Source organism: Nelumbo nucifera, chromosome 1, assembly GCF_055504915.1.
Source record: "Nelumbo nucifera cultivar China Antique chromosome 1, China Antique-T2T, whole genome shotgun sequence".
NCBI lineage: Eukaryota > Viridiplantae > Streptophyta > Magnoliopsida > Proteales > Nelumbonaceae > Nelumbo > Nelumbo nucifera.
This window is the reverse complement of record NC_142649.1, coordinates 139,295,870-139,309,118: the sequence shown is the minus strand read 5'-3', so window position 1 is coordinate 139,309,118 and position 13,249 is coordinate 139,295,870. Positions and strand designations below refer to the sequence as shown.

The 13,249-nt window shown below is 38.5% G+C and overlaps 1 protein-coding gene across 3 annotated transcripts; it reads right to left on the bottom strand.

The window, feature by feature from the left end:
* Nucleotides 1–3,054: 3,054 nt before the first annotated feature.
* Nucleotides 3,055–7,278, bottom strand: LOC148803900 (G-type lectin S-receptor-like serine/threonine-protein kinase B120). Of its 3 annotated transcripts, XM_088894458.1 has the most exons (8): nt 6,533–7,278; nt 5,853–6,385; nt 5,554–5,661; nt 5,244–5,452; nt 4,205–4,415; nt 3,835–4,072; nt 3,580–3,727; nt 3,055–3,486 (listed from the first exon to the last, which is right to left on the bottom strand). In XM_088894458.1, exons 1-8 carry the CDS (start codon nt 7,144–7,146, stop codon nt 3,178–3,180), a joined length of 2,370 nt encoding a protein of 789 aa, XP_088750584.1. In that variant the 5' UTR covers nt 7,147–7,278; the 3' UTR covers nt 3,055–3,177. The 3 variants fall into 3 exon arrangements, with proteins under 3 accessions (XP_088750584.1, XP_088750583.1, XP_088750585.1); XM_088894457.1 differs by having other exon boundaries at nt 5,853–7,278; XM_088894459.1 differs by lacking the exon at nt 3,055–3,486 and having other exon boundaries at nt 3,617–3,752; nt 5,853–7,278.
* Between the last annotated feature and the right edge of the window lie 5,971 nt (nt 7,279–13,249).

Sequence of the window (13,249 nt, the reverse complement as noted above, 5' to 3'; positions counted from 1 at the left end):
GGTGAAATGTCAACACATGGGTCCTCAAACTAGGGTAAAGGGATGACCACATTTTTGTGAGGTGGTACAGGTGAAGGTTGTGACATGGTGGTAGTAAAGGGAAATGTTGTTTCATAAAAGGAAACATCTCAAGAAGTAAAAATTCGGTGGGAATCAAGGTTGTAAACTTTGTATCCCTTTTGACCAAAAGGATAGCCTATGAAAATACATTTAGAGGCCTTTGGTGCAAATTTGTCCTTTGAAATAAGAAGTTCTTGAACATAGCACAAACGTCCAACAGTCCGTAAATGGGTGTAAGAAGGGTTTTTTTTCCAAACAACAACTCATAAGGAGATTTACCTTGTAATGGTAATGGAGGCAAGTAATTGATAATGTAGGCTGTAGTAAGAACATATTCTCCCCAAAATACTAAAGGGAGCGAGGCTTAAAAACGTAAGGCCTGTGCAACTTCCAGTAAGTGGTGATGTTTTTTCTTAACAACACCATTTTGTTGAGGAGAGTCTACACATGATGTTTGATGTACAAAATGCCATTGTTCATAAAGTATTACTACATTGGGCCTGAGAGAAATTCTTTACCATTATCAGAACGCACAATCCAAACAATGGTGTGAAATTTAGTTTTCACCATGTTATAGAATGAAATCAAGAAGTTGTATGTATCAGACTTATTTTTCATGAGGAATACCCATGTACACCAGCTGTAGTCGTCAACTATGGTTAAAAAATACCTTGCACCTGAGTGTGTAGGTATATGGAAAGCCCCCCATATGTCACAATGGATGAGATAAAATGGAGCTGAAGCTCAAGAAGAGCTCATAGGAAATGGAGTTCAGGTGTGTTTGGCCTTTTCACATACATCACAGGCTTTATTTGGTGAAGTTAAGCTGCCACTAGAGATGATTGATAGTTGATGAGACGAGGCATGTCCTAATCTATTATGCCAAATAGAATAGCCTTTTGTAGTGTGAATAGATAGAGCAATTGAAAGTTTGATGGCTAGGAGACAGTAGAGTCCATTACGCAACACCCCCTTGCCAATCAGATTCATTGAAGCTGGGTCCTAAAGTGTACAAGAAGCAGAAGAGAACACAACAGTACATCGCAATTGGAGCGTGAGTTTGCTAATGGACTAGAGATTAAATTTAAACTCGGGGATGCATAAAACATCATGCATAATGTGATTTGAGTCCAATATAATGGAATCTTTATGACTGGCTGCAAAGGTGGATCTATTTGGCAGATGAACTATGGTGGTAGAGAATAGTGGGGAAATGTCTAGGAACAAAGATAAAGTAGATGCAATGTGATCGGATGCCCCACTATCAAGTATCCAATGATTTGAAGCGGTGGACCTGCTGTTATCAGAAGGAAATGAAGTCTTACCAGCTACATTAGAGGCACAAATGGTTGAAGTATCTACATTAAGTAACCTCATGACATTATTATATTGTTCTGGAGTCGAGCCAATCACTAATATAGATGAAGATTTGTTTTCAGGTAAAGACCCAGTCATCGTGGTACAGGCAGTCGCTGGGGAATTCTATTTTGGACCACGTACTAGATTGTTTCTTTCCCATCCTTCTGGGTGGCCATGTAACTCGTAACAACATTCTTTGACATGACCTGTCTGCTTACAGTGCTCGCATTTTGGACGGGGACAAGCAAATCGATCAATGGTTCGTGGGACAAAGAAAGCAGTGGCCTCTGGGATAACTAAACATTTGGTTGGTAGTATGGACTGATGTCGTTCTTCTTGGACCACTAGAGCATAAGCTCAATTGATGGTTGGGAGTGCTTCAGTAGCTAGAATGTTGGAACGGATATTGCTAAACACCTCATTCAGTCTCATCAAGAATTGGTTAAGTTTGTCCCTTTTGCGTTCTGCAGCTATTCCTTTTGCTGCACCACAGCTACAATCAAGAAGAGGAGCAAGAATTGCTAACTTGTCCCACAATCCTTTCAGTTTGATGAAGTAGAAGGCGATAGAGAGATCACCCTAGTGCAAGGTTGATAGGTCGTGTTTCAGCTGGAAGATGTGAGGAGCATTTCCTTGTGCAAATCTTTCTTCAAGATCATGCTAAATATCTCTGGCGGTATTAGCGTATGCAACACTATCATGGAGTTCACGAGCTAGGGAATTAAAGATCCATGAAATCACCATGGAATTGCATTTGTCCCAAATTTGTTCTTTTGTCGTGGAAGATTCAGGTCGTTCCAGCGTTCCATCAACAAAAGCAAACTTATTCTTTGCCTGTAATGCATTCCGCATAGCTCCAGACCAGGTGGGACAGTTTTCATCTGTTAAGAGACAAGAAACCAACACAGTCCCTGGATTATCCAAGGGGTGAAGGTAATATGGAGATTCAAAACTCAGATCTGAATTCATGACGAAAAGCAGAGACTACTGAAGAAATACGGATTCATATGGGAGATCAAGAATTTGAGGGATCAAAAGCCAAGGGGTGAAGGAATCAGTTAAGAAACTGCAGAAAAATCAGTCAAGATTGTAGCAGCAAGTGTGGTCGTTGCTCTGATACCATGACAAAACATGGAGATGCAATATAGGAAAAATTTGTGATGAGAAGATGCAAATCTCAGCGCAACATCCGATGAATTGAAGACACTTATTATTTTTCACTTGTGAATTGGTATATATATATGTTCGGATATTCTGTAATACTGACAGGTTCCACCAACGATCTTGATCAATGGTGGTTGTGGGTGAGCTGAAAGTTCCAGTTGGTGTGAGAATCCTGAATAGGTTTTTATTTGCTTCCACTCTTTTATCTTTCTGCATGACCTAATGAAGTGGGTCGCTTACAATTGATTTCTGGAACCGGGATTTGATTCTTCTATGAACTTACAAGTGAAAAGGCTCTTATACGTATAAAGAGACAGATGCACTGAGCTCTTGAGAAAGAAACAGAGTATTTGTCTAGATCTGCTATGGCTACCATACCATCTTGTTGTCAGCAGATCCGTTTGGAGAAGCCACTAGGCATTGTTTGCCCATTCACTTGGAAATCCGAAATACCGTTTCATTGGACAGAAATAGAATAATAAAATGATAAATATATATATTTATATACATATAGAATAACGTATTAAACCAGGGACTGGGAGGAAAAAATGTTTAATTTGTGAAGAAATCAAAATGGGAAACATAAATTAACTTCTAGCGGCCTTCAATCATTGAGACCGTGACATTATTTATTGAACAAATTCCAGGCCTGCTAGCATCGGAGTTTACTACTGTCAGACTTCTGGCAGTAGAGTTAGCAGGTTGTTTAGGCGAAGGTAGAGCTACAAGCTCGTTGCTGAGCATCAAGACGACGTCTGACATTGTCGGTCTATCAGCCGCAGTTTCTTGGACACACAGTAGAGCCACATTGATGTATCTCAATGACAGAGACATAGATGGTGGGTTGCCCAACATTGGATCTATTAGTTCCAATCCTCTCTCACTTCTCCATAGCTCCCATGCCTGAAAGAGTGAGTTTAATTTCAGTAAGATTAGAGAACCTTGAAAACAACGAATTGTAGATAAAGGTCAGGATATAGTTCTATCACTACTTACATATCCAAGAAGATTGAGAGAGTCAGAATTATAAAACCCAGTGTTCTTCTTGCCACTCAAAATCTCTAGCATCAGAACTCCAAAGCTAAAGACATCGGATTTTATAGAGAAAAGGCCTTCAGTGGCATATTCAGGGGACATGTAACCGCTGCATTTAATCATTCAACCCAAATCTTTGAGATGTTATTGCCTATATCAAATTTTATTACACATATAAATATATTCAAAGTCTGTGTGACATGTGTAATTACTTACTAAGTCCCTACAATCCGATTTGTATTTTCTACTGACTTGTTTTCTCCAAAAATCCTTGCCATGCCAAAATCCGAAATTTTGGGGTTCATGCCACTGTCCAGAAGAATGTTGCTAGCCTTCAGATCTCTATGAATAATTCGTAATCTGGAATAATGGTGAAGATAAAGAAGTCCTTGAGCTGTTCCTTCAATGACTCGGGCACGTTTTCCCCAATCTAATACCTCACATTTGTTTGGATCTGTCTCAATTTTACAGTCAAGGACAAAGAAGAAATTGTAAAATGCCCTCAAAACAATCAAATGCAGCGAAAAGTCAAATAAGAAGTCGATGAAAATGGAGAAAAAAAATCCAGAGTACTAAATGAACAAACCAAATAGGAAAACATCCAGGCTTTTATTGGGCATATACTCGTAGATCAGTATTTTTTCCTCTCCCTCAATGCAGCAGCCCAAGAGTCTAACAAGATTTCTGTGTTGGAGTTTTGCAATAAGCATGGTTTCATTTTTTAACTCCTCCAACCCTTGTCCAGATCTTCTTGAAAGCCTTTTCACTGCTATTTCCTGTCCCTTGAGTAATTTACCCTGAAAATGGAGGACAATGAAATTGATGCTCATTTCTGGCTTGAGAATGCATGCTTCAAGTGTCTCAAATAACTTGTAATATTTAACGAGTTCATAATTCTATGATGGAATACTGTGTGTAACACATTTAGGCCCCGTTTGGTTTATGAGAATAGGGGTTTGAAATCATAATCAGAATGGGATATTCCAATTCCAACTGTTTGGTTGGGTTGGATCAGAATTCCATTCTCATTCCTGCTGGAATGACATTCCCCCTTTTGGGAGAATAGCCATTCTTTGCCCCTCCCTTGGGAATGAAATCCCACTCTTGCTAATTTCCATTCCCATTCCCATTTCTGTCTGAACCAAATAGGCTATGGGAATAGGCAATTCCTATTCTGATTCCAAAGGATTTCAATTCCATTCTGACTGCAAACCAAACCGACCCTTAGGCTGCATTTGGAAATGATGCAAATATGTAGAGTGTAAAACGGTTCATATAAATTGTAAAATTGGGTTAGTTTTGCACTAGCAAGTTTACCTTTTTATCAAACAGACTTTTACCTATAATGGATGCGAACATGAATTTCGCATATGCTTTTTTTTTCTCAAAAACCCATTTAATGCAAATTTACTTCTTTTTTATTGATGCTTATTATCAATGTAAATATGCATTGGCCTATCATTTGTCAATGCATAAATGTAATATTGTCAAACACAGGTAAAAGTGAACCAGAGTGCAAATTTACCCTGAACTAGGATTTACACTCTATTTGCATCGTTTCCAAATGCAACCTTAGTTTTTCTTTATCGTAAAATTGTGGTCAAGACATAGCTATTTTGTTTTACCTTGTAAACAGGACCAAAACCACCTTCTCCGAGCTTATTTGCAGCGGAGAAGCCATCTGTTGCAACGGATACACTTGAAAAACTGAACAGTGGCAATTCAACATCCTTACTCTCAGATGCCCTGAAGTTAGATTCATCACGGTGTTCGCCTATAGTAGCAAAGCTACTATCGAAATTAAACAATAACAAATTCTGGCCCGTTTGCCCTTCTGTTGATGTATAGAACAAAGACCATGTCACTACCTCATCAAGAATATTTGATTGATCATGCCTAATCATACTAACATCAGATTAGAAGGGCTGCTTCTACCTTTTCCTTTGAGTCTTCTCCTCCATTGGCAACAAAAGTAGAAGCTGAACAGAAGCACTACAACTGCTACGCCCCCTGCTATACTTGCACCCAAAAGGATCTTTTTTCCTGAACACGAAGACAAGTTGCTTGTTGGTCTGATGATAATAATTAAGCAACCAAGCATCAATGACCAATAAGGGAAGTAAATGTAATCCCAAAGAGCTAGCTTAATTTCAGCTCCTTGGAATCTCCTATATAAAATTTCTACTACTGCAAACAACCTATGGCTATGGAAGAGAGAATTATATTTTTCTTGCCTCTAGGTTGTGGAAGCTCAGAAGCAGAAAGTCGGAGATAGAGGATCTGTTCAGCGCTTTGACCTTCTGGTAGTTGTTGCAGATTCGAGAGATTCCCGTACCACACAAAACAGAGGCCACTGATATAAGTATAGGCATTGCAAGAACAATTATTCAAGCAGAATGATCTACACTTGTCAGCACTCCCGACTGCAGAAGATTGATTATTTTCAGGAAACCTCACCACGTTATCCATCTGCAAGAACCTGTCCTCCTCCAACATTTCCGGATTAGAAGTCTCACATCGCAAAGGGGATTGCCGCACGCACCCACCTGAATTATAAGTTCTCAGATTCCTGTCCTCCGAAGAAACTGGTTTGAAGCCTTGCAGACATTGACATGTTGCCATGGCCTGCTCATTGCAGCTCCCGAAAGGCCCGCATAGAGATTTAACATCACACTGGGGCCTCGGTTGAGACCAAAACAAATTCCACTGTTGCGTGTCTTCCAGCCACGAGAATTGCCTGATCTGCCCATTCAGATCCATCACCAATCTGGATATGATAGAGCCAACGTACAAAGAATAGGTTAAGTAGGTCTCGTTCTCGTTGGAAACAAAGCTGAAATTATAGATGTAGTTTAGTCTCATTTCAGGCATCATGCTAAACATGAGCCCGTCCCAAGTCCCACTAGTCCAGTACCTTTGCGATCCCCTAAAGATGGAAAACTGCCTCCAGTTTTCAGGATCGAGTTCCACAGAGTAATCTCCAGGACCAGGATCTGTTGTACCCCTCCACGAAGTCAACGACCACTTATGCCCGGTCTTTACGTTGTGACCAAGCCTCATTCCAGGAAGTAAAGTATGGGAAGGATAATCGAAGCTCTGCCACAAGATATGTGAGTTCTCGTCCTTGAGTATTAGATTACCTGAATCCAACAACGTGGCGGTGGCAGTACTCGTATTGACGGGAGATGATATCGATATCGAGGTCACCGTGATAGACATCCGCCCGTCCACAACTACAAGATTGCCCTCGTTGTTGATGGTAAGATAACTTGAAGAACTGAAGGGTGGGTACTCTCGGTTGGCAACCCACACTATCGTCCGAACTGAAATTTTTCTGTACCATATCCCGACGTAGTAACCCTTTGAGCTCCCTGGAGAGAAGAATCCTAATTCATATTCCCCGCCGGCAGAGAAGATGGTCCTCTGGCCACTGATCGATTCGCCTGGTTTGATGGTGTCAGTTGCATCAGAGAATGGCGAGTAAAACCTGCACAATAACAGCAGGAAAACGAGAGCGGGAAACCTCATCCCGACCTTGACCTGTATGTACCAAGACTTCGACTAGTAACGACGGGCAACAGAACATAATCGACTAATCCTAACGAGGGCATCAGAGAATGGCGAGTGTATTTTCCAAGAAGGCGGCTGCTAAATTTTAGAAAATGGACCCACTTATAAACCTTAACTTAATGTTGGGAAAATTCCTCAAAATATACCTACTTTGGTAGTTATTATTTTTATTTTTTTTTCTTTTTTGACAATTGACAAATGCAAACGCAAAAGAGGAAAAGTCTATATTACCCTTTATTTTCTTCATATTTTCAAAAATGATAATATTTGAATAACCAACATATTGTCTTACGATTTTGGGATTGCCGAGTGTTGCTCTTCGATAACGCAAATGTATTACGGTACTCATTATTCGTCAACTTGTAATTATGCCTTACCAAAGATAATTAATACTCATATTATCCTATCACATCTCATTTTTTTCATCTTGAAACATAAGTCGGACATCTTTTTCATCTCTGAAACAAAGAATAATGTGAGTCGTTCCTCTGATTATAAGATGTAAATCATTCCATAGATGGGTCGTTCTGGATTGGGTGGCCCAGTAATGTGTATCTTGACATTATCAAGATCTCAAAAAATGCTATTTATTGTTCAGTCCTGAACCAGTCTCACTTTGCTAAGTGGGATCGTCCATGTTACTATGTTCATCCTTCTTCTCATGCTCGTCAGCAGTTCTTAAATGATATTCAGTTTTATTCAGCTTCTACCCGTGATCCATGGTGCTCATATGTAGATTTAAATATGATTTCCTCAGCTGCTAAAAAATTTAGAGGGCGTGCTATGGACATCAATCATTTGGAATCTTTGATCATGAACTGTGGTCTGATTGACCTGGGCTTTCTTGGTACTCGTTTCACCTAGTCCAATCAGCGTTCGGATGGGGGATTCATTAGAAAGAGATTGGACTGCTTACTGGTCTCTACGGAATGGGCCAATGTGTTCCCGACTGCCTATGTTCAACACTTAGCGGCGATGGGAAGTGATCATCATCTTATTCTCCTGCAAACTAAAGGTAAGATGTCTTTTTGAAGAATTTTGGGTTAAAGAACCAGATTTCCATTCTCTCTTCCATGCTATGTGGAGCAAATTCAATGGAACGTTGCATTCAAAGCTTAAATCTACTCTTGCTGAGCTCCAGAAATGGTCCAATTCCAACTTTGGAGGTATAAAGAAGCGTGTTAATGATATTGAAAATCAATTACTGCATGAACAATCAATCTAGAACCAAACAGTCAATCCCCAAAATATTGCAAATCTGCAGGATGAATTATTTGCATGGTTGAAACGTGAGAAAACTTACTCGAAACTGAGAATCTGTATTAGTTGAAATGTTGATGGGGATCATTGTACAAGATTCTTTCATATTATAGCTTCAAATCAGAAAAGAAAAAACATATTCATAGCCTTAAAAAGCCTGATGGGTTTTTGACTTCGAACTACATTGAAATTGAAGGGCTGTGATAGCTATAAATATATAACTCTACCAAGTGCACTAGTTATCAAGTAGTATAATAATATCGTTCCCACGGAGATTTAACAAAATAAGTATTAGAATCACAGTCTTCCCTAATTATTTGGACAGTCGAAATTTAGATTTGAGGAAACAAGAACTACTGAAAATAAAGACTAGAACAAAGAAAATAAAAACAAGGGTGATCACTAATCGAATATGCAAATGATGGAATCGCTAGGACTTTAGGTCCACCTAACCAATGTAATGAATATTGATGGGTCCAATTATCCAAGACTAATTGTTATTCCCATAAACTGAGATTTTCACAAATTTATTTAATATTCTCTCCTGAGATATACTAAACCTACGCCCATCAGGTAATCCTTCGATTTCTCGAGTAGAGCTCTCAAGATGGAAGTGCATTAAGTCCAAGAAAACTATTAAATTTAGATGAATCATGTATATATATCTCTATATACCATTCAATTCATACTATGAATTATTCTGTCAATTATGTGAATTCCTCTCTCAATTCATTCATATAACCCAAATCAATTAAGAGGTGGCCAAGCTCTTAATTGCATTAAGCAGAATAATTCATAGACTATATGGAAATCACAATCTTGGATAAATCAAGAAGATAAAAATATATTCATTAACCTGGTTAGGCTTTCCATAGCCCTAGCAAGAAACAAATCAGTTCATAATGGAAGAATTAAAACAAACAAAGGGAAAGAAAGAACTCTTGAATTCGCCCATGGTGCTGAGATCTCCTCTTCTTCAAGTTTCTTAAATTCTTGAACCTTTATTGAACCCTTCTTGACTGTTTGCTCCTTGCTTCTTGATTCAGATCAGAAGTTGAATGATTGAATGAGTCAGTGATCAAGTGATCAAGTCCCCCCTAAAGCTAGTCCGCTCCCTCCTTTGTATAGATTAAAGGGGAGGGGGTGGCCTCCTACTTTCTCTTGAAGTTGATCTTTATAGAAAATAGAAAGTCCTATCCTAATTCTAATCTTATTTCTTTATCTCTTGAACTCAATCCCTTTTTCACTCTAAGATTACATCAAGAATTTGGATCTAGAATGATTCTTCTTAGTTTCTTGTTCTTGTATTCGTAGTAGACCTCATCTGCGAATTGGGCTTCAGCCAGGCTTTTCTACGAGTTGGGCTTCAGCTACGGATTGGGTTTTCCTATGAATTTTCCACGACTTCGGGTCCGGAATTGACTTCGATGCAGGCCGAATCTGCGAAATCCCAAAACATGAAAGTTGTGGATTTTTCTCTTATCTTTCCAGTGGATCTTGAATTAGCCCATTCGGATTTCGGAGACGCGAGTTAGGCCCAGATCACTGAATGATGTCGAAACTGTGAAAAATCATCCGATTTGTCTTTCTTTGCTCTTGATGCCTTCTTTCATACCCTAGATCAAAATACAAGAAATATGAGTCCAATTAGATGCTAATTTAGTATAAAAGATAGAATAATTGGGGATAAAAATATGATAAATTCTATTCTCATCAAATCCCCCACACTTAAACTCTTGCCCGTCCTCGGGCAAGACAAAACTCAAAACAAAATTAAAACAAGAACAAACTAACTAAAAGATTTGTTTTGGATTTCTCTCAAAAGGGTATTTGTCCTCCTGCAAGCCTTGATTAGTATCCATGCTTCTTCCCTTCGTCCACTTCTTTTCATTTTTAACTTGTCCAAGAATAATCTTAAATCGCCAATCCTCATGTCCCCAAGTGAGATCGACAATCAAGGGAAGCAGGCATCTCTTTGCATGAATAATTTAGGGCTAGAGTAAGCCCTCTTTGTTTTCATAATCACATGTGGCAAGATTCAAAAAGTACCCTCTCATAATTCTTTAGAACGAAACAATGAATGTTATTACCATAAGCTTGCTCATGTATCACATCTCCACCACTTATCATGAGTGCAATGCATCAAATGGTGAATTAGGGTTTGGGATCTAGGGATGAGTGCATTTTATGCTCCATCTCACCCTTTTATTCTTTTAGTGTGAGTGCATTTTATGCTCCATTTCACACTAGCTCTTTTTCTCTCGATGTGAGTGCATTTTATGCTCCATCTCACACAAGTTTTTTTTTTTTCAAATTTTTTTTTTGGATAACACGTTCCAATACATGAACTCATTATTGTGGTCTCAACATGCCTAACAAAACAAGTTCTAGAATAATCAACCCCTGTTTGTCCGTTAGAAACCAAATGTTCACAAGGGTCAACTCTGTATTGCATCTTGCCCGTTGATCATTCAAACTACTGAGATACCTTCCATAGTCAAAAATTTCAGCTAGATTTGCATGCATCCTTTCTTGTCTATCTTTCCTAGGCACATGATTTAAGGTGGTTTGCAATTATTCAAAAACAAGTCTCTAAGGAGTAGAAATTTCAAAAGGAAATGTTAAAAAGTGATGATCAAAGCATACTAGAGTTCGAAAAAATTTTATCAACCCCTTAATCCTCCCCCACATTTAAGATCTACATTGTCCTCAATGTATGGAATCTGCATAGCAAGAACAAGGAGAGAGATTTAAGAGGACTTCCCTGCTATCTATGATTAAGGTCTTAAGAAAGGAAAAAAACACAATCATAAGTAACAAAAGAAAAAATAATTTTTTATTTTCTATTTTTTATTTTTATTTTCTATTTTTCTATTCTTTTATTTTTTATTTATTTTTATTTTTATTTTTATTTTTTTGTTGTTAGCACGACCTAAACATAACCTAAAAGCAAAAGGAAAAAGAAAAACAAACTTCCCTATCATGAATCGGATCCTCTAAATCTCTTGGTTGCAGCTTTCGGTGTGCTCCCCTTTCATCCATCATGGGCGGGTTCAGATCTGGAATAGGGGCCTGCAAAACAGAGGGTAACGGTTTCTCATTAGGAATATAATGAGCATTACCTTGTCTTGGCTTGAACCCTTCTTGGTCGTCCTCTAAATAGTTCATTGCCTTCTTTACCTCTTCCTCCATGACCTGCATGTTTTTACATGAATTAATAATGTAGCTTTCAAAGGGGTCATCTAATTTTGATGTGTTAATTTCAGCTGCACCAACATCAATGCTATTGATTGCATAAATTTTATGTTCAATTGTGTTGGGATGTTCCATGGTTTTAAATACATTGAACACCACTTCTTCACCATTGATTCTAAGGGTAAATAGACCTTTTCGCACATCAATTAAAGCATCACTAGTAGCAAGAAAGGGTCTCCCTAAAATTAATGACATTGATCTATCCTCCTCCATATCCAACACAATGAAATCAACAGGGATGATGAAATTCCTTACTTTAACTAAGACATCTTCCACTATTCCCCTAGGGTATTTAATGCTTCGATCGACCAACTGTAGGGTAATAGTGGTAGATGTTAGTTCATGCAATCCTAGCCTTTTAAAAATAGAGTAGGACATTAAATTTATACTAGCACCAAGATCACATAAAGCTTTTTCAAATTCAGTTCTCCCTATGGTGCAAAGTATAGAAAAACTCCCTGGATCCTGAAGTTTTGGGGGCAATTTATTTTGGAGGATGGCTGAGCATTCTTCGTTTAAATTTACCATCTCACATTCCTCCCATTTCCTTTTATTTGACATCACCTCCTTCAAGAATTTGGCATATTTCGGCATCTGTGACAATACATCAAGAAGGGAGAGATTAATGTGTATTTTTTTGAAAACTTCTAAAAATTTCTCAAATTGTCTATCTAAGTTAGCTTTCAAAATTCTTCCAGGGTAGGGGATAGGGAGTTTAATTTCATGTAAATTCAGTTTAGGTGTACTTCCCTCATCCCCCTTTTGTAGATTGGCCACATCAGCTTTCTTGTCTTCTTTTTGGATTTCGCCAACTGCCTTCCCTCTTCTTATGGCTATGGCTTTCACATGTTCTCTGGGATTTTTTTCTGTGTTGCTGGGCAACCTTCCTTCTTTCCTCTCTGATAACATGCTCACAACCTACCCCATTTGAACTTCTAAGTTCTTAATTGTTGTTTCATGGCTTTGGAATTTTGCTTCAGCAGTGTTGATGAACTTAGAAATCATCTCCTCCAGATTGTTCATTTTCTCTTGTGGGGGCGGTTATTGTTGGAAGTCCATGGGTGCCTTTTGATGATTGTTATTGTTGCTTCAAGAGAAGTTGGGATGACTCCTCCACCCTGGGTTGTATGTATTTGAATATGGGTTGTAATATGTTATGTCAGCATGAGAGATAAAATTAGCATTCTCATGGAAAATAAAAGGACTATTTAATTGACAATCAGAATTGGCATGTCCTATTTGTCCACATAAATCGCATGAGATGCTAGATGTTATATTAACAGCTGCAATACTAAAATTATCCAGTCTTTTACTTAAATTGGCTATTTGCACAGATAAGGATGCAAAGGAATCAATGTGGTGTATTCCCCTCTGATTGGTTCGATCATTGCTCCACTAGTAGCTGTTTGATGCCATGTCCTCCACCAAGTCATATGCTTCCTCTGGAGTTTTTCTCATGATTGTACCACCTGCGGCTGCATCAATAATGGACCGATTAGAGGGGGTAATACCATTATAAAAAGTTTGTATTTGTCGCCAAATTGGT